This window comes from Halichoerus grypus, chromosome 1, assembly GCF_964656455.1.
Source record: "Halichoerus grypus chromosome 1, mHalGry1.hap1.1, whole genome shotgun sequence".
NCBI lineage: Eukaryota > Metazoa > Chordata > Mammalia > Carnivora > Phocidae > Halichoerus > Halichoerus grypus.
Window position 1 is genome coordinate 191626823 of NC_135712.1, and position 22343 is coordinate 191649165.

Here is a 22343-nt window from a genome sequence, read left to right on the forward strand (position 1 = left end):
GGGGAGAGGGAGAAGCAGGATCCCCGTGAGCAGGGAGCCCCATGTGGGGCTCGATCCCAGGACTCTGGGATCATGACCTGAGCAGAAGGCAGACGCTCAACCGACTGAGCCATCCAGGCGCCCCCTGTAATGTTTTAATAATATATCTTAATGATGTCTTCAAGAGAGTCGGACATTTTTTATAACTATAAGTAGTTTAACTATAAACTATTTTTTAAACTATAATCCAGAGTTGATGGAGCCAAAAGAAGTTTAGACAGAACGCTGGATAAAAGGACACCTCCAATCCCAGAGCCAGATTATCCTCCAACTGTAAGTTTAGGTTGTCTTTTTAAAAAGTTTATCCTTATACAATTTTAATTTGTAATTATTTTAAGTTGATCTCAATATAACTAGTATTTTTAAGAGAATAATACATATACATAATACATACATTTAAGTCACTTATAATTTTTATCTCCTTGATTTAATTATGTCTTATTTGTTTGCTTTTGACAGATGACCAGTGAAATTAAAAAGAAAGGAGTGAGTTCAATTTTTTTTAATATTTCCTGTTTTTAAAATGTCCAAAGAAATTATGACAAAGTAGCTCCTTCTAAGACCACCTGCTAATAAGACCCATCCTAGAAGAGGAAGAAATTTAGAAACTGAGATTTTCATTTTCTGTGCCAAAGGAACAAGCATGTCATGGATGACAATATGGGGTTTAAGAGTTATATTTTTGTTGCCATTTGTTATTTGAGGATTAGTGATAAATGTTTTAGTTCTTATTCCAGAAACTGGAAAAAAATTTAAAGTTGCCATTATAAAGGAAATGCATTTTGTTTTTCACTGTTCTAATATTGATATAATAATGATTACTTATTGAGAATCTATAGGGTGCTAGCCACACACTAGATGCTAGATTAAAAAAAAATGGCACTGACTGCATGGTCGACAACTTGGGGCTATGGTGTGATTGTTGGGAAGATGATGACACATAACACTTATTTCACAGCAAAGGATATGGAAACCTATGGAGCTGGCTACACGGAAGAGAAATTCATACAGCATGTTCCCAGATGGGGGTACGGGCTTTCCAAGTCTCTTCAAGTTCCCTTTGGGGATAGAGGGCTCAGGATAAATCCCTGTACTGAGGATCTGTGGAAAAGCCAATTTCAGCTTCTCCAAGTTTTCTCTTTCTTTTTTCCTTCCCTCCTTCCTTCCTTCCTTCCTTCCTTCCTTCCTTCCTTCCTTCCTTCCTTCCTTCCTTCCTTTCTTCCTTCCTTCCTTCCTTCCTTTCTTTTCTTTTCTTTTCTTTTCTTTCTATCTTTCTTTCATCTTCTTCCTTCACCTCCCTCCCAACCTTTATGGAGACTTTGGCTTTGTATTTGCCTCTTTACTAGATAATAAGAACTGATATAAAACATTCATAAATATTTAACATGAGGCTGGGTGAATTGCAAGGCATATTTGTGTGTATGTGCTTAGCATCCTCACTCTTCATCCACCGTTCTTACCTTCTAGTGTCTTACAATCTAAAATAGGTAGCCAGGCATGAAACAGTCATTCACTTTTGAACCCACTGCTTTTGGTAATCTGGCATGAAGGAACCCCACCTCTTCATCATTAGTGTCAACAGTGACCACTAATTGCCAAATCCAAGGGATGTTTTTTTAATACTGTTCTCACTAGACCTCCAGCTGACTTTTATTTTTTATTTATTTATTTTTTAAAGATTTTATTTATTTATTTGATGGAGAGAGAGAGCACGAGCAGAAGCACAAGCAGGGGTAGTGGCAGGCAGAGGGAGAAGGAGAAGCAGGCTCTCCGCTGAGCAGGGAGCCCAATGTGGGGCTCATTCCCAGGACTGGGATCATGACCTGAGCCGAAGGCAGACGCTTAACTGACTGAGCCACCCAGGCACCCCTCCAGCTGACTTTTTAAAAATGTTTTTACTAAAAAATAAAAAATAAATGTTTTTGCTTTTAAATAGTTGGACACATGGATCAGTGGAATAAATGAATGACCCAGAAGTAGACCTACATGAGTACAGCCAACTGATTTTTGACAAAGTGCAAAAATTAATTCAATAGACAAGGATAGTCTTTTCAACAAATGGAGTGGAGCAATTGGACATCCATTAAAAATTGAAACAAATAAACAACAACAAAAAAGCCCAAACCTCAGCCTTAACTTCATACCTTGTGCAAAAATTATTGAAATTAAATCATAGATTTAAATATAAAACATAAAACTATTTTAAAACCTTTTAAAAGACAACACAGGAGAATTGTAAAACTATAAACCTTTTAGAAGCAAACCTAGAGCTAAGCAGAGTTTTTAGACATGACACCAAAACATAATCCATAAAAGAAAAAGCCCCCAAAATTATATTTCACCAAAATTTAAAACTATTGCTCAGTGAAAGACTGTGTTAAGAGGATGAGAAGACAAGCTGCACACTGGGTGAAAATACAAATCACATATCCAACAAAGGACTTAATGTCTCAGAGATGTAAAGAACTCTCAAACAATCCAGTTAGAAAATGGGTAAAAAGCATAAATAGACATTTTACCAGAGAGGATATATAGATGGCCAATAAGCACATTTTTAAAAGATGTTCAATATCATCAACATCATTAGTCTTTAGGGGAATGCAAATGAAAACCATGATGAGTTATCACTACATACCCACTAGAATGGCTAAAGTAAAAAACTGTGATTCTAGCTGACCATTCATTTCCTTTTTATTCCCTTGTATTTGTTCTTCTGGTTTTCTGTTATCTGTCTGTCATCTTCATGGCTTTCTCTTCCCTGCCTGTGGACCACTGTTCTCCTTCCTTGAATCTCCCAGGATGATTCTCTCCTTTTCTGATTTCAGCTACCTTCTGTATATTGATGACTCTCAGATATTTTTATGCAAAAATACCTCAAATTCAACATGTCAAAAAAAACACAACTCATCAGCTTCCTCCATCAGACTTCTCTTCTTCCTTATTTTTGATTCTAGTTCTTGTTACCACTATCTATAGAGACACTCATGCTCAAAACATCTGAGTCTTAACTTCTCCTTCCCCCTCACCAACTACCCACCTGTCATACAATTAGTCCCCAAGTACTGTGAATATTTCTCCTAATGCCCTCTTCTCCTAGCCTTAGATCAGGACTTCATCTCTTGCTTTGCTTGACTACAGTAGACATCAATGGCTTCCCATACCCGTTAAAGCTTAATGTGGCGTGGAAAGCTTTCTGTAGTATGACCCCTGCCTATTCCCCAGCCTCTCCTCTCCCTACACACTATCATGCTTATGCTTTACCCACATGAACTTGCTTCTTAATCCTTGAGGAAATATGACATTTCTCACTTCACTGCTTTTGTCTGGCATGTCCCTTCATCATCCATTCTTCTTTTCATCTGGCTGTCTCTAATTCAGCTCAGTCATCACCCCCAGGAAGCCTTATCCTCTTTCTATGGGTTTGGATAAATGACTTTTTCTTTGCTCCTATTATAGCCTATTTATTTTTTGTTAATTTACTTAGCACATTGCATTAGGTATTCCCTTGATCTTTTCATGGATTTAAGTGATATATTCCTAGGCTTGAGGCTAGGAATTGCTTCTTAATCATCTTTGTATCTTTAACATCTATGGTATTGAACACCAGTAGCGGATACTCAATAAATGCTTAATGAATGAATAAATATAAACACTTAAGCTCAGTAAAATATAACAGGTATTGTGATGGAAGTATGAAAAAATATAGTGGGGGCATAAAGTAGGAAGTTTTCCAAAGATGATATCTTTTTGCTAAAGGAAGAATATATACTTTAATTCTAAGGGTCAAATATGTACATATATATACACATATATATATAAAACATATATTTTATTGGGCTATAATTGACATGTAACATATTTTTATTTTAGGGGATGAAAGGGTTAAAACACAATAAGTTAAGGATACATAATTAGAATAATGAATATTAGACTTCCTGTCACTATAAAATCATATAGTTTATTCATGCCTAGTTTTTTATGTAATATTTTAGAGTTTGACCCTGACCTACTTTATAAAACTGCTGTAGATTTGGGGGAATGGAGAAAATATCTTCCTTGCCTACCTATAATCAAAGCATTTATTCATGAAAAAATTAATAAATGTTTACTATGTACCTGATCCTGTGTTAGATGCTGAAGGTTGATCAATAAGATGGACATAGTTTTTGCTCTTATGGAGCTTATATACTAATGGGGAAGACATAGTAATCAAGTAAAACAAACAAAATAATGGTGACAAGTACTATGAAAGAAATACAATATAACAGGATAGAGGGTGACTGGTCAGAGAGTGGAGCCATATAAAGCAGGTCGTCAGAGAAGGTGTCCCTGAGGCAGTGGCATTTTGGAGACCTGCATGGTAGAAAAGAGCCAGCCATAGGAAGACCTGGGGATGAGAATTTCCCAGTAGGAGGAACAGTTAAGTTTAAAGTCCCTGAAGCAGTACAGATCCTTTACTTCTTTGGTTAGGTTTATTCCTAGGTATCTTATGGTTTTTGGTGCAATTGTAAATGGGATAGATTCCTTGATTTATCTTTCTTCTGCCTCATTGTTACATGCATAGAAATGCAACTGACTTCTGTGTGTTGATTTTATATCCTGTGAAACAAAACAGATGAACATAAGGGAAGGGAAGGAAAAATAAAATAAGACGAAAACAGAGAGGGAGTCAAACCGTAAGAGACTTTAAAAAAATATTTTATTTATTTATTTGACAGAGAGAGAGAGAGAGAGAGAGCACAAGCCAGGGGGGTGGGCAGCAGGCAGAGGGAGAGGGAGAGGCAGTCTCCCCACTGAGCAGGTAGCCCAACTCAGGTCTTGATCGCAGAACCCTGGGATCATGACCTGAGCTGAAGGCAGATGCTTAACTGACTGAGACAACCAGGCACCCCATAAGAGACTTTTAACTATAGGAAACAAACTGAGGGTTGCTGGAGGGAAGGTCGGGGGAAGATGGGAAAGTTGGGTGATGGGCATTAAGGAGGGCACTTGATGTAATGAGCACTGGGTTTTTTTTTTTTTTTAAAGATTTTTAATTTATTTATCTGAGAGAGAGAATGGGAGACAGAGAGCATGAGAGGGGGAGGATCGGAGGGAGAAGCAGACTCCCCGCTGAGCAGGGAGTCCGATGCGGAACTCGATCCTGGGACTCCAGGATCATGACCTGAGCCGAAGGCAGTTGCTTAACCAACTGAGCCACCCAGGCACCCCGAGCACTGGGTTTTGTATGCAACTGATGTTTCACTAAATTCTACCCCTGAAACTAATAATACAGTATATGTTAACTTGTTAAATTGAATTTAAATAAAAAATAAAAAAAAATAAAGTCCTGAAGTAGAAAACAATTTGGTATGTGCCAGGAACTGAAAGGCCAGCTTGACTAGAGCATACTGAATGAGCTCATGAGAGTACATAAAGTGAACTTGAAGAGAGAGTCAGGGGCCAGATTATGTAGGCTATGGTAAGGAGTTCATTTTACCCAAATTGCAATGGGAAGTCATTGAAGGATTCTACTCATGGGAATATTATAATTTGATTTATATTTTATTGATAAAAAGCCACTTTGACAGTGATGTGAGGGAAAAAAAACAACTTTGATACTTTAAAAAATGGATTATGGCCAGGGCAAGAGTAAAAAGCAGGAAGAATCAGCTAGTAGTAAAAGACAACAATCTTGGATGAGAGATGATTATAGCTTAGAATGATAGTAAAAGAGCTAGAAAAAGTTGATCGATTCAGGATATATTTGGGATGTAGACATGATAGGACTACTGATAGATTGGATATGAAAGGTAAGCGAAAGAGGAACCAAGGATGACTTTTAGGGTTTTGGCCTGACTTTATAAGGTAATTGGTGCCATTTATTGAGATAGCTAAGACTAAGGGAGGAATGGCTTAGAGGCTTGGGAGATCAAAAGGTCTTCTATGGCTATACTGAGATTTCAGGAATACCTCAGTTCTAGAGATATGGATTTAGGACCCATCAACACATATAGATGATACTAACAGTCATGTGTCTAGGTGAAATCACCTAAGCAGAGAGAGAGAAAGCGAGCAGAGGAAAGCAGGTTCATTACTAGAAAGAGGTCAGTCCATTGATATATAGTGAGGGATTGGGAACCATCACAAGACTTTTAAGATCAAGCAGCACAATAATGGAGCAGACAGAATTTTGGAGTGAGCAACTAATTGAAAAAAAATTGAAGAAAAAAAGTTGAAGTAAGAAACAAAGGCAAAAATGTACAACTAGACCATTCATTTAAACATCTTTTAGGGCACCTGGCTGGCTCAGTCGATTAAGCATCTGCCTTCGGCTCAGGTCATGATCCCAGGGTCCTGGGGTGGAGGTCCTGGGATGGAGCCCCGCAAGGGCTCCCTGCTTAGCAGGGAGCCTGCATCTCCCTCTCCCTCTGCCGCTCCCCCTGCTTGTGCTGTCTCGTGCATGCTTGCTCTCTCTCTGTCAAATAAGTACATAAACAAACAAACAAATCTTTAAAAAAATGTACAAACCATCTTGTTATTTTGAAATAATTTCAGATTTATAGAAAAGTGGAAAAAGTTTATAAAAAATTCTTCTATACGCTTTACCTGTTCCTATAATGTTAACATTCTTACCTGAAACAGTGATTATTATGGTGGTTACCAAATAATATTTCCATCATTCCTTGTATATTTTTTAGTTGGAATTTTATAGTAAGGAAGAACTTCATCCTTTCTCTCATCATTCACTCATACCAGTATGGGCTATGGAGTCTTATTGTAACCATTGAGTTATAATGTGTGTTATTATTATTGTTTATTGTGACATTCAGTTGTCCCAGATTTGGCCAGTGGGAGTTCTTCAAGTTAACTTTTTTTTTTTAAAGATTTTATTTATTTATTTGACAGAGAGAGACACAGTGAGAGAGGGAACATGAGCAGGGGGAGTGGGAGAGGGAGAAGCAGGCTTCCCGCTGAGCAGGAAGCCTGATGCGGGGCTCAATCCCAGGACCCTGGGATCATGACCTGAGCCGAAGGCAGACGCCCAACGACTGAGCCACCCAGACACCCCGTTCAAGTTAACTCTTATGCCCTCCTTTTTTTTTTTTAAGATTTTATTTGTTCATTTATTTGACCCAGAGAGAGAGCACAGGCAGGGGGAGGGGCAGAGGGAGAAGCAGACTCCCTGCTGAGCAGGGAGCCCGATGAGGGACTTGATCCCAGGACCCTGAGATCATGACCCGAGCCAAAGGCAGACGCTTAACCGACTGAGCCACCCAGGAGTCCCTGTGTCCTCTTTTTCTTATCCCGTCATTCTTTGAGTTCTTATGTTCTGATGCAATAAGATGTTTCAGGCTTTCCTGTACTTTTTCTGTTCTAACCTTGGAATCACTCATCTCTCCAAGGACTCCTGGCCTTTTTAGTAGAGAATGGTATTTAGAAACTGTGGTATGAGAGTTAGATGTGTTCCTTGACAATGGATGAAATTGCTTCTTGGCTCTCTCAGCAGAAAGAGCTAGGCAGTTATCTATCCATCCATCCTCCTATCATCTATCTATCTTAAAAATCATGTGTTTATACTGATGTCTCCTATTCCAATTCAGGATCATAGGATCTATTCTAGTCTTCCCCTTTCCGTATTTGTAGCTCCCTTTTCTGATAGTGAGAAACCTGGCTTTTACAAACCATAAAATATTTACTTATTTTGTTAAATCCTAGAATACAAATAAATAGTTTTTAAATTGCTAACTCATGAGACTGTGAAAAATATACCTACTCACTACAGTTCAATATTTGTCTCTGGTTTTTTGTATTTAGCTTGAAGGTATAGTGAAACTACTGTGTTCAAAAGTTACTTTGGTTAGTTCTACACCCTTTCAGTGTGACTAAGTTATTAATTTGAAATCTATTTAGGTTCATGACTTTCTGTTTGTTTTTCATTTTGTTTTTCCCCCCTCATCTTTACTGATTTTCTTTACTTATATTTTAAGCATGTAAAACAGTAGCATGGTTTAAAAGTCAGAACTACATCAAGAGATATGCTCAGAGTAGGGTCCCCCATCCTTTTTGCCCTGTTCCCATCCCCCCATACTTTCTACCTGGTCCAACCCTCTCCCTCTTTTTTTTTTTTTAAAGATTTTATTTATTTATTTAAAAAAGATTTTATTTATTTATTTGACAGAGAGAGACACAGCGAGAGAGGGAACACAAGCAGGGGGAGTGGGAGAGGGAGAAGCAGGCTTCCCGCCGAGCAGGGAGCCCAATGTGGGGCTCAATCCCACGACCCCGGGATCATGACCTGAGCCAAAGGCAGCCACTTAACGACTGAGCCACCCAGGTGCCCTGGATTTTATTTATTTATTTGAGAGAGAGAGAGAGCACAAGAACGGTGGGGTGGGGCAGAAGCAGACTCCTCACTGAGCAGGGAGCCCGACACAGTGCTCAATCCCAGGACCCTAGGATCATGACCTGAGCCTAAGGCGGATGCTTAAGTGACTGAGCCATCGAGGTGCCCCAAACCCACTCCCTTTAAATAACCAGTCTCATTAATTTCTGGTTTATCCTTCCTATGTTTAATTTTTCATAAAGGAAGAGATTTATTTTTGTATTTCCCCTTTTATCTTATACAAAATGTATCATAATTTAAATATTCTTTTGCATTTTAACAACATACCTAGAATTTACTCTATATCAGTTTATAGAGATCTTCTTCACTCTTTTTCTTAGTTTTCTTGAGATAGAATTGACGTATGACATTGTGTAAATTTAAGGTGTACAATGTGTTGATTTGATTTCCTCATTCTTTTTCACTGCTGCACAGAACATCAATGTGTGGATGTATAATAATTTATTTGGTCACTCTCAAATGTTTCCAGTATTTTGCTGCCATGAATAGCCTTGTATGTGTGTTTTTGTATTGGAGGTATATTCTCAATTTCTAGAAGTTGGACTGCTGGGTCAATATGCAGTTTTGGTAGATATCGCAAAATTTCTCCCCAAAAGGATTGTGTCAATTCACATTCCTACTTGCAATTTGTGAGAGTACTTCTTCCCCATAGTCTCACCACAGAATGTGGGGGTCATATTTTTTACTTTTTATCAGTCTGATAGGTGACAAATGGTATCTCAGGGTAGTTTAAGTATGCTTTTTAAAATTATGATAGGATTAAATATTTTTCATAGAGTTAAGGACCATTTTTATAATATTTTTATTGTAAAATGTTGGTTCATATTTTCTCCCTATTTTTCTATTGGGTTTTGGTCTTATTTTCCCTGAAATTAAAATCTAGTAAAATACAACATAAAATTTACCATTTTAACCATTTTTTTAAATTTATTTTTTTAAAATATTTTATTTATTTATTTGAGAGAGAGAGAGAGAGAGCATGCATGAGCGGGGGGGGGGGGCAGAGGGAGAGGGAGAGAGAGAATCTCAAGCAGACTCCCTGCTGAGCATGGAGTCCGACACAGGGCTTGATCCCATGACCCTGAGATCATGACCTGAGCTGAAACAAAGAGTTGGATGCTCAACGGACTGAGCCATCCAGGCGCCCCCATCTTAACCATTTTTCAGTGTACAATTCAGTGGTGTTTCTTCACATAGTTGCACAACCAATCTCTAGAACTTTTCATCTTGCAAAACTGAAACAATACTCACTAAACAACTCCCCATTTCTCTCTTCCCTAAGTCCCTGGCAACTACCATTTTATTGTCTATTTCTATGAATTAGATTACTCTAGATACCTCATATAAGTGGAATTATATAATATTTGTTTTTTGTCATTGGCTTATTTCATTCAGCATAATGTCCTCAAATTTCATCTATCCCTTACATTTTTAAGCATTCTTTATACTTTGAGATATATGTTGCAAATCTTTTGTCCCAGATTGTCAGTTGTCTTTTCATTTTTATTGTGACTTGTTTTGCCATGTAAACATTTTAATTTTTATGTAGTCAGAATTTGTCAGTCGTTTTTTTTGTTTTGTTTTGTTTTTTTGTTTTGTATCTGGAACTTGAATCATAGCTAGAAAGTTTTCCTCTACCCTCAATTATAGCAGAATTTATCCATTTTTTTGTCCTTGTGTAGTTTTATTGTTTAATTTAAATTCTTGATGTATTTGGAATTTACTCTTGTGTATGGTGGAAGGTATGGATTAAATTTCTCTTTTTCCAAATGGCTAGCCAGTTGTCCCAGAACTATTTTTTAAAATATTCATCTTGAGATACCATATTTATCATATGCTAAATTTTCCTACATACTGGGCCTATTTCTGGACTTTCATTTTTTTTTTTTTCTGCTAGTCCATCTATCCAGGCTCCTGTTCCACACTGTTTTAATTAGAGAGACTTTATAGTATGTTTTAATGTTTCCTAGGGCTAGTCCTCCCTTGTAGATATTCTTTCTCAGGGATTTCTTGGCGATTCTCACATGTTTATTTTTCCACATGAACTTTAGGCTCAACAAGTCTAATTCTATAAAAATGTATGCAGATATTTATTGGGATTGCATTAAATTAATTTTGAGACAAACTTAAATTTTCATGTTAAAATATCTTGGTAAACAAGATTAAGTATTGTCTTTCTACTTGTACTTGTCTATTTTTGTCAGATTACTTATTGTTACGGGAGAATTTATAAAATTATGCTGCTGTTGTACCAGAATATAATCTCCAAGAGAGCAGGGGCTTTGTCTTTGTTTACTGGAACAATGAATATTCATTGAATTAATATTTGTTGAATGAAGGAATAATAAGTTAAACAAAGGATCTTTGTTTTGCCTTGAGAAAATGAAAAGTATACAAAGAACATTGATTTGACAAGAACTTATCAAAAACAAAGAAAAATATAAAGTGGTTTCTTTGAAAAGACAGAGCAAAATGTTTTCCTGCCCAGACATCTGACCTCCAGTGAATTTATAGTTCATACATGAGGGCTCCAGAGAGTATGATTTATTCTTCTACGTATTAAAAGTTGAGGGATTGCCTTCTGTATCTAGTTCACTCATGCTTCATCTACAAAGCCCCTTTTATGAAGTATATGACATTTCACCTACTAGAAATTCATTTTGGCTGCTACCACATACGGGTCCAGTGGGAAGAACCTCTAGACTTGCCACCCTGCCTTCACTTCCCTGGCAGGGCTCCCTCCTCCAGCCCTGACTGTTTTCATCCAGGACACAGAGCCATTGTGATCACAGGTTAGCCATGTAACAGTGACATGAAATGCAGGGACACCTGCTGTATATTGTTGATGTGCTTCAGAAATAGAGGTCTATATTGCTTAGAGCCCTTTGCCCAACATAAAGGTTCTAAATAATCCCTTTCTCCTCTTCCCAATTCCTGTTACTCTTTAGGTTTCCCTATTTGAATCCTTGGAGGCTATGAACTTCTGTTTGGTCCACCACTCCAGGCCCTCCATTCCCTTCAGTCCCCTTTCTTACTCTCCAGAAAACCAGGGTTCTTTCCTGCTTGAGGCTCTGGTGTGCCTAAATCAACTTGTTTTTGTGATTATCTCACACTATCCTGGAGGTGAGCAATTGGTTCTTACTCTACTCAGATGCCCCCCTCCAGATTAAATTCTAATCGGTTCTGTTTCTGCCCCACCACTTGGGTATGCTGTATTGGAGCCCCTCTCTGTTTCTTCTGGTTTCATTTGGAAATCCATTTCAAATGGATTAATGCTAAATATTTCAGTGTTTGAGTGGATAATACATGGGCACACCCAGCTTCCCTAGCCCACTCTTTGGTCCCAATTTCCAATTCTTATTCATTCAATAAATATAAACTGAGCACTTAAAAAATGGTTTCTTTGTAGGTCATACTTTTGGGTAAAATGTTTTTATTCTGAAAACATGTTATTTTTCAGAATACTTCTATTCTGAAAAAAATGTTGTCTTGAATAGACAGAGCTCAGGAGTTATGCTGAAATACTACACCATTTAGAACACTTTATTTTTTCTTATTATATTCTCAGTTCAATTATATTTATATGAAGCAATGTGTAGAAAGCAGTCCTATAGTACCTATTCAGCAGGAATGGCTGGATCACATGTTAATGCTGATACCTGAGTCTTTAAAGGAAGGGAAAGAAAGAGAAGAACTCATGAAAAGTCTCATAAATGAAGTGTCAAGTGACTTTGAAAAAAGCATGAAGAGGTATCTGGGTAAGTAGCATTTAACACACGCCAAGCTTCTTTGACTTTTGTTCTCCACCCCTCCAATCACAAGTAGAAATGTGAGTAATGAGCATCTATGTATTTAGCTATATGTATTTCTTAGATATTATTTTAATTTAAAGTTTTTATTTTGAGGGGTGCCTCGTTGGCTCAGTTGGTAGAGCGTGCGATTGTTGATCCTGGGGTTGTAGGTTTGAGCCCCACGTAGGCCCTTTACCTACACCCCTTGGGTGTAGAGATTACTTTAAAAAAATGAAATCTACTTTATTTTTTTAAATTAAATTAAATTAAATTTATTAACATACAATGTATTATTTGTTTCAGGGGTACAGGTCTGTGATTCATCGGTCTTACACAATTCACAGCACTCACCATAGCACATACGCTCCCCAATGTCCACCACCCAGCCACCTCATCCCTCCCACCCACCTCCACTCCAGCAACCCTTAGTTTGTTTCCCAAGATTAAGAGTCTCTTATGGTTTGTCTCCCTCTCTGGTTTCGTCTTGTTTCATTTTTCCCTCCCTTCCCCTGTCTCTTCCCTTTCCTCTGTCTTGTTTCTCAACTTCCTCATATCAGTGAGATCATATGATACTTGCCTTTCTCTGACTGACTTATTTCGCTTAGCATAATACCATCCACGTCGTTGCAAATGGCAAGATTTCATTTATTTGATGGCTGCATAATATTCCATTGTGTGTGTGTGTGTGTGTGTATATATATAAAAATATATATATATATATATATATACCACATCTTCTTTATCCATTCATCTGTTGATGGACATCTAGGCTCTTTCCATAGTTTGGCTATTGTGGACATTGCTGCTATAAACATTGGGGTGCACGTGCCCCTTCAGGTCACTACATTTGTATCTTTGGGGTAAATACCCAGTAGTACAATTGCTGGGTCGTAGGGTAGCTCTATTTTCAACTTTTTGAGGAACCTCCATACTGTTTTCCAGAGTGGCTGCATCAGCTTGCATTCCCACCAACAGTGTAGGAGGGTTCCCCTTTCTCTGCATCCTTGCCAAATCGGTTACTTCCTGACTTGTTAATTTTAGCCATTCTGACTGGTGTGAGGTGGTATCTCATTGAGGTTTTGATTTGGATTTCCCTGATGCCGAGTGATATTGAGCATTTTTTCATGTGTCTATTGGCCATTTGCAGAAATGTCTGTTTGTGTCTTCTGCCCATTTCTTGATTGGATTATTTGTTCTTGGGTGTTGAGTTTGATAAGTTCTTTGTAGATTTTGGGTACTAGCCCTTTATCTGATATGTCATTTGCAAATATCTTCTCTCATTCTGTCGGTTGTCTTTTGGTTTTGTTGACTGTTTCCTTTGCTGTGCAAAAGCTTTTTATCTTGATGAAATCCCAATAGTTCATTTTTGCCCTTGCTTTCCTTGCCTTTGGTGATGTTTCTAGGAAGAAGTTGCTGCGGCTGAGGTTGAAGAAGTTGCTGCCTGTATTCTCCTCAAGGATTTTGATGGACTCCTGTCTCACATTTAGGTCTTTCAACCATTTGGAGTCTATTTTTGTGTGTGGTGTAAGGAAATGGTCCAGTTTCATTCTTCTGCATGTGGCTGTCCAATTTTCCCAACACCATTTGTTGAAGAGACTGTTTTTTTTTTCCATTGGATATTCTTTCCTGCTTTGTCAAAGATCAGTTGACCATAGAGTTGAGGGCCCATTTCCAGGTTCTCTATTCTGTTCCATTGATCTGTGTGTCTGTTTTTGTGCCAGTACCATACTGTCTTGATGATGACAGCTTTGTAATAGAGCTGGAAGTCCGGAATTGTGATGCCACCAGCTTTGCTTTTCTATTTCAACATTCCTCTGGCTACTCTGGGTCTTTTCTGGTTCCATACAAATTTTAGGATTATTTGTTCCATTTCTTTGAAAAAAGTGGATGGTATTTTGATGGGGATTGCATTGAATGTGTAGGTTGCTCTAGGTAGCAAAGACATTTTCACAATATTTGTTCTTCCAATCTAAGAGCATGGGACGTTTTTCCATTTTTTTGTGTCTTCCTCAATTTCTTTCAGGAGTATTTTATAGTTTTCTGAGTACAGATTCTTCGCCTCTTTGGTTAGATTTATTCCTAGGTATCTTATGGTTTTGGGTGCAATTGTAAATGAGATCGACTCCTTAATTTCTCTTTCTTCTATTTGTTGGTGGTTTATAGAAATGCCACTGATTTCTGTGTATTGATTTTATATCCTACCACTTTACTGAATTCCTGTATGAGTTCTAGCAGTTTTGGGGTGGAGTCTTTGGGATTTTCCACATAAAGTATCATATTATCTGCAAAAAGTGAGAGTTTGACTTCTTCTTTACTGATTCTGATGCTTTTTATTTCTTTTTGTTGTCTGATTGCCGAGGCTAGGACTTCTAGTACTATGTTGAATAGCAGTGGTGATCGTGGACATCCATACTGTGTTCCTGACCTTAGGGGGAAAGCTCTCAGTTTTTCCCAATTGAGAATGATATTTACTGTGGGTTTTTCATAGATCGCTTTTATGATATTGAGGTATGTACCCTCTATCCCTACACTGTGAAGAGTTTAAATCAAGAAAGGATGCTGTACTTTGTCAAATGCTTTTTCTGCATCTATTGAGAGGAGCATATGGTTCTTGTTCTTTCTTTTATTAATGTATTGTATCGCATTGATTGATTTGCGGATGTTGAACCAATCTTGCAGCCCAGGAATAAATCCCAGTTGGTTGTGGTGAATAATCCTTTTAATGTACTATTGGATCTTATTGGCTGGTATTTTGGTGAGAATTTTTGCATCCATGTTGATCAGGGATATTGGTCTGTAGTTCTCCTTTTTGATGGGGTCTTTGTCTGGTTTTGGGATCAAGGCAATGCTGGCCTCATAAAATGAGTTTGGAAGTTTTCCTTCCATTTCTATTTTTTGGGACAGTTTCAGAAGAATAGGTAATAATTCTTCTTTAAATGTTTGGTAGAATTCCCCTGGGAAGCCGTCTGGTCCTGGGCTCTTGTTTGTTGGGAGATGTTTGATTACTGCTTCAATTTCCTTAGTGGTTATGGGTCTGTTCAGGTTTTGTATTTCTTCCTGGTTCAGTTTTGGTAGTTTATACATCTCTAGGAATGCATCCATTTCTTCCAGATTGTCTAATTAGTTGGCATATAGTTGCTCGTAATATGTTCTTATAATTGTTTGTATTTCTTTGGTGTTGGTTGTGATCTCTCCTCCTCATTCATGATTTTATTTATTTGGGTTCTTTCTCTTTTCTTTTTGATAAGTCTGGCCGGGGGTTTATCAATCTTATTAATTCTTTCAAAAAACCAGCTCCTAGTGTCATTGATCTGTTCTACTGTTCTTTTGGTTTCTTTTTCATTGATTTCTGCTCTAATCTTTATAAATTCTCTTCTGCTGGGTTTAGGCTTTATTTGCTGTTCTTTTTCCAGATCCTTTATGTATAAGGTTAGGTTGTGTATTTGAGACTTATCTTGTTTCTTGAGAAAGGCTTGTATTGCTATATACTTCCCTCTTAGGATGCCTTTGCTGCATCCCAAAGGTTTTGAACAGTTGTGTTTTCATTTTCATTTGTTTCCATGAATTTTTAAGTTTCTTCTTTAATTTCCTGGTTGACCCCTTCATTCTTTAGCTGCTCTTTAGTAGTATGCTCTTTAGCCTCCATGTATTTGAGTTCTTTCCAACTTTCCTCTTGTGATTGAGTTCTAGTTTCAAAGCATTGTGGTCTGAAAATATGAAGGGAATGATCCCAGTCTTTTGGTACTGGTTGAGACCTGATTTGTGACCCAGGATGTGATCTATTCTGGATTATGTTCCTTGTGCACTCAAGAAAAATGTGTATTTTGTTGCTTTGGGATGGAATGTTCTGAATATATCTGTGAAGTTCATCTGGTCTAGTGTGTCATTTAAAGCCTTTATTTCCTTGTTGATCTTTTGCTTAGATTATCTGTCCATTTCAGTGAGGGGGTGTTAAATTCCCCTACTATTATTGTATTATTGTCGATATGTTTCTTTGATTTTGTTATTAATTGGCTAATATAATTGGCTACTCCCATGTTAGGAGCATAGATATTTAAAATTTTTAGATCCTCTTGTTGGATAGACCCTTCACGTATGATGTAGTGTCCTTCCTCATCTCTTATTACAGTCTTTGGTTTAAAATCTTAATTTGTCTGATATAAGGATTGCTACCCCAGCTTTGTTTTGATGTCCATTTGCATGGTAAATGGTTTTCCACCCCCTCACTTTCAATCTGGTGGTGTCTTTGGGTCTAAAATGAGTCTCTTGCAGACAGCATATCAATGGGTCTTGTTTTTCTATCCAATCTGATACCCCGTGTCTTTTCATTGGGGCATTTAGCCCATTTACATTCAGGGTAACTATTGAAAGATATGAATTTAGTGCCATTGTATTGCCTGTAAGGTGACTGTTACCGTATATTGTCTCTGTTCCTTTGTGGTCTATGTTACTTTTAGGCTCTCTCTTTGCTTAGAGGACCCCTTTCAATATTTCTTGTAGGGATGGTTTGGTGTTAACAAATTCTTTTAGTTTTTGTTTGTCCTGGAAGCTTATCTCTCCTTCTATTTTCAATGACAGCCTAGCTGGATATTCTTGGCTGCATATTTTTCTCGTTTAGTGCTCTGAATATATCATGCCAGTCCTTCCTGGCCTGCCAGGTCTCTGTGGGTAGGTCTGCTGTGAATCTAATATTTCTACTATTGTAGGTTACAGACCTCTTGTCCCGAGCTGCTTTCAGGATTTTCTCTTTGTCTCTGAGACTTGTGAGTGTTACTATTAGATGTCAGAGTGTTGACCTATTTTTATTGATTTTGAGTGGGGTTCTCTGTGCCTCCTGGATTTTGATGGCTGTTTCCTTCCCCAAATTGGGGAAATTCTCTGCTATAATTTGCTCCAATATATCTTCTGCCCCTCTCTCTCTTTTTTCTCTTTCTGGGGTCCCAATTATTCTAATATTGTTTTGTCTTATGGTATCACTTTTCTCTCGAATTCTCCCCTCATGTTCCAGTAGTTGTTCATCTCTCTTTTTCTCAGCTTCTTTATTCTCCATCATTTGGTGTTGTATATCACTAATTCTCTCTTCTGCCTTATTTATCCTAGCATTTAGAGCCTCCATTTTTGATTGCACCTCATTAATAGCCTTTTTGATTTTGACTTGGTTAGATTTTAGTTCTTTTATTTCTCCAGAAAGGGATTCTCTAGTATCTTCTATGCTTTTTTCAAGCCCAGCTAGTATCTTTATAGTCGTCATTCTGAACTCTAGTTCCGATGTCTTACTAATGTCTGTACTGATTAGGTCCCTGGTAGTCGGTACTTTGTCTTGTTCTTTTTTCTGAGGTGAGTTTTTCCATCTTGTCATTTTGTTCAGAGAAGAATAGATGAATGAGAGAACAAAATGCTAAAAGGGTAACTACAACCCCAGAAAAATATACACTAAACAAATCAGAAGAGACCCGAAACTGGGAGGAAAAGAAAGGGGAAAAAAAAAAAAAAGAATATGATCAGGCTGGTGAATAGAACAGAGCCACACACTAGATTTAGGGTGTATTTTGGTCTGTTAGAAGAAATTGCCTCCCAACATTTTAAAGAAAGAAAAATATATATATATACAAAAATAAGGGTAAATACGATGAAGGGATGGAATATGACTGTAAAGATGAAAATTAAAAAAGATTTTAAAAAAGGAATTGATAAGTTGGTTGAAAAAAGAACAAAAAAATTAAGAAAGAAAAAAGGAGCAAATGTGATCAGGTGGGAGACTAGGACAAAGTCATACGCTAGATTTAGGGTATATTTTGGCCTGTTAGAAGAAACTGTATCCCAAAATTTTAAAGAAAGAAAAACATATATATACAAAAAATAAGGTTAAATACAATGAAGGGATAGAATATGGGTGTAAAAATGAAAATTAAAAAAGATTTTAAAAAAGGAATTGATAAGATGTTGGTTGAAAAAGGAAAGAAGAAAAATTCAATGAAAAGAACAGAAAAAAAAATAAAATTAACTTTGAAAGACTAAAGGATCATGGGAAAAAAGCCATGAATTCTATGTGCAGTATTCCCCTAGTGCTGGAGTTCTGCCGTTCTCATTGATAGGTAAACTCGGTCTTGGCTGGCTGTTCTTGCTGATCTTCTGGGGGAGGGGCCTGTTGCCATGGTTCCCAAATGTCTTTGCCGGAGGCGGAATTGCCCCGCCCTTGCCGGGTCCAGGCTGAGAAATCTGCTGGGGTTTGCTCTCAGGAGCTTTTGTTCCCTGCAAGCTTTCTGTGCAGCTTTGGAGGCCAAGAGTGAAGATGGTGGCCTCCCAATCTCTGCCCCGGAGGAGCTGAGAACTCGGGGCCCCACTGCTCATTGAGCCCCCAGAGAAAAGCAATCACTCCCATCTCCCCAGTCTCTGGCCGCACTTCGTGCTCACTTGGCCTGTGATCCAGCGTTTCTGTCTCTGGCACAGGACCCGGTGTGGAGTCTCCAAACCCAGCAGATCCCTGCGGTGCGCTCCCGCACCGCTCCTCCCGGGGGAGGAAGGGGAGTCTCCCAGGATCTGCCACTTGTTGGGTTCCTGCTGGAAGAGCAGTGGCCCCACTGTGCCGCGGATCACAGTTTATGGCAACCCCGAGCTGAAAGCCCACTCCTCGGCTCTGTCTCTGCAGCCGGCCTCCCCGCTCCGATACCTGGGAGCTCTGCCGCACTCAGGCACCCCCGGTCTTTCTGTGACCCTGAGGGTCCTGAGACCACACTGTCCCAGCGAGGGTTCCACTGGAGCGAGGTCCACTGGAGTGATGTCCCTCAGCGGAGCAGACTTCTAAAAGTTCCAGTTTTATGCTCCGCTGCCGGTACTTGCGGGGTATCTTCCCGAATATTGCCTTGGATTCACTTCTCTGCATGTCCTACCTTCCAGAAGGTGGTCGCGTTTCTGTTCATAGAATTGCTGCTATTCTTTTCTTCGCTCTCCTGTTGAGTTTGTAGGTGTTCTGAATGGTTTGATAACTGTCTAGCTGAATTCCTGGGACCAGATGAAATTTAGGTCTCCTCCTCCTCCTCCATCTTGCTCCTCTCAAAATCTACTTTTAAAAAAGTTTTTATTTTGAGATTATCCAGTCAAAATCTTGTAATTTGAGGGAATTTTGTGTAATTTTTATGTGCTTATTAGCTAATAGCTTTTTGATTTTTCTCTTTGTCTTTATGCGTGTAGTTAAACTGTTTACAGAATTATAAAAAATACTTCTGTATTTAGGGAGGTTTATTAGGGATTTAACATTTGCAGTTTTTATTGGAATAAGTTTTTAAGTGGCCTTTGAATAGACAGAATGCAAAAAAACCTAAAAACTTAAAGCTTTACTGTATCTCAATTCACACCCAAAGTAACACCAAATAGTACCAAGAACTTGCTTTTTTTTCAAATAAAGGGATTTTTTCTTCTCACTTTAATGCTCAATAAACTATGTTTTCCAATATCAAAAGTTAGAAACTTTTGTTTGAGTAGGATTTGCAAGGGTTTTCAAGAAATATTAATGCATATATATTTTTTAGTGAGGAGTGTTCTCGTGAAACCTCCAGTTAAGTGGCTTGAAGATGAAGGAGGCCCTTTACCTACATCCCCTGAGTGAGTAAATTATTATTTAAATATTTATTTATTTATTTGAGAGAGAGGGCATGAGCAGGAGGAGGGGCAGAGGGAGAGAGAGAGAGAGAGAATCCCAAGGGGACTCCCCACCCAGTACAAGGCCCAACAGCAGGGCCGTTCCCACAATCCTGAGATCATGACCCCAGTCTAAATCAAGAGTCAGAGGCTCAACCAACTGAGACATCCAGGTGCCCCAGTAAGTTATTTTAAAAACAGAATTGCATCTAGGTTTTGATAACAGATTGAAAATAAGCTGATCTTACATTTAAGTCTAGAATTGTGAAGCTCAAAGGTATTTTGAATACATCTAAAAAATAGCACTACTGGTTTTTTTTTCCCTGAAGGTGTCCTTGCTCTGAACTTGTCTATTTGCTGCTTACACAATTAGGGGAATCCTTACGGATATATAGGTCAACGTGGCCTTAAGTAAGCTTTGGTGTATGCCAGACAGATTTCTTCATCCTTTCTCCCCAGTTCCAAGGACTGAGTTCCTTTATCTCTACCCAAGGTAACTGACCCAGAGCACAGTGGAAGTTAGCAGGGTACTCCCACCTGGCCCATCAGTCTGCCTTACCCACAAGTGGTCTCTGTCCTCTCTGAAGATAATACACTTTCAAGATCTTGATGCATTTTTATTACATGCATGTCTCCTAAAGCTTCCATTGCTGACCATATTTTCCTCTTCTCTTGCTTTATGCTAATTCCATGTCATAACTATTATTTCCTAAAATTTAGAGCATATTGTTTGAATCCTGTTTGATTTGGTGTTTTGCTTTTCCAGAGGACTGGATTATTCTAATCCTTGGCATTCTAGCTATGTGCAAACCAGAAATCAAATATCAGCTAATTTGCACATTGTTCATCCAACTATGAAAATATTGCTGGATCTTGGTTATACGACGTTTTCCAATTCAGTTTTGCTAGATTTAACAGGGATTAGGTAAAATCTCATATTTATTCTAACATTTAAGATTTGAATGTCGCTTGCTTGAGTCTTTATATTTTGACTGTATACATTTTAAAATTGATAAGTCTTGAGAACTTTTCTTCAGATTAAAAATTTTTTAATTTATCTTATTTTTAAAAAGAATTGTGTATTGAGACCAGTATTTATCATTTGCTTTAAATCATTTTTATTTTTCTCATAAATAGAGCTAAAGGGCCAATTGATTGTGAATCACTGAAAAATGATCTATCAATACAAGCTAAAAAGGCAGAAGAGAAGATAATGAACACATGGTATCCAAAGGTTATAAATCTTTTTACCAAGAAGGAAACTCTAGAAGCCATCAAACCTGAAAAATTGGATGCATTTTATAACTGTGTTTCCACACTTATGTCAAATCAGGTAAATATGTTCTATATATCTTAAATAATAATGTTAATAAGAGTAGTTATTATTTTACTTTATTATTTTTTAAGTTTTTATTTAAATTCCAGTTAGTTAACATACAGTGTAATATTAGTTTCAGGTGAACAATATAGTGATTCAACACTTCCATACATCACCTGGTGCTCACCAGGACAAGTGCACTCCTTGATCCCGATCACCTATTTAACCCATTCCTCCACCCCCCTCCCTCTGGTAACCATCAGTTTGTTCTCTATAGTTAAGAGTCTGTTTCTTGGTTTGCCTCTCTCTCTCTTTTTTCCCCCTTTGCTCATTTGTTTTGTTTCTTAAATTCCACATATGAGTGAAATTGTATGGTATCTGGTATCTGTGTTTCTCTGACTGACTTATTTCACTTAGTATTATACTCTCTAGCTCCATCCAGGTCATTGCAAATGGCAAGATTTCATTCTTTTTTATGGCTGAGTAATATTCATCTCTGTGTGTGTGTATATATGTACATATATATATATACACACACCACATCGTCTTTATCCTTTTATCTATCTATGGACACTTGGGCTGCTTCCATAATTTGACTATTGTAGACAATGCTGGTATAAACATCAGGATGCATGTATCCCTTTAAATTAGTATTTTTGTATTCTTTGGGTAAATGCCTAGTAGTGCAATTGCTGGATTGTAGGGTAGTTCTATTTTTAACTTTTTGAGGAACCTCCATATTGTTTTCCACAGTGGCTGCACCAGTTTGCATTCCCCACAGTGCAAGATGGTTCCCCTTTCTCCACATCCTCCCCAACAGCTGTTGTTTCTTATGTTGTTGATTTTAGCCATTCTGACAGGTGTGAGGTGATATCTCATTGTAGTTTTGATTTGTATTTCCCTGATGATTAGTGATGGTGAGCATATTTTCATGTGTCTGTTAGTCATCTGTATGTCTTCTTTGGAGAAATGTCTATATCTTCTGCCCATTTCTTAATTGGATTATTCATTTTTGGGGTGTTGAGTTTAAAACTGATGTTTTAGTTTATTATTTTAAATAAAATTCTATTTACACATAGTGCTAGGTAATTATTTTGAAATAAGATAAGAAAAATATTTTTACAATAATTTTATTTAAATTAGTTTAGCATAAAAATACTTTTCTGAAGCA

General features: G+C 37.8%; 1 protein-coding gene across 1 annotated transcript in view; it reads left to right on the forward strand.

Annotated features, from left to right (window-relative positions):
- DNAH12 (dynein axonemal heavy chain 12) overlaps positions 1-22343 on the forward strand; it is a 232143-nt gene that overhangs the window by 7630 nt on the left and 202170 nt on the right. Inside the window, exons 2-7 of the mRNA XM_078076858.1 lie at positions 231-312; positions 499-525; positions 11994-12183; positions 19746-19818; positions 20621-20779; positions 20992-21187. Coding sequence (XP_077932984.1) covers positions 231-312; positions 499-525; positions 11994-12183; positions 19746-19818; positions 20621-20779; positions 20992-21187 — 727 coding nt within the window. The remainder of the gene's footprint in view (positions 1-230; positions 313-498; positions 526-11993; positions 12184-19745; positions 19819-20620; positions 20780-20991; positions 21188-22343) is intronic.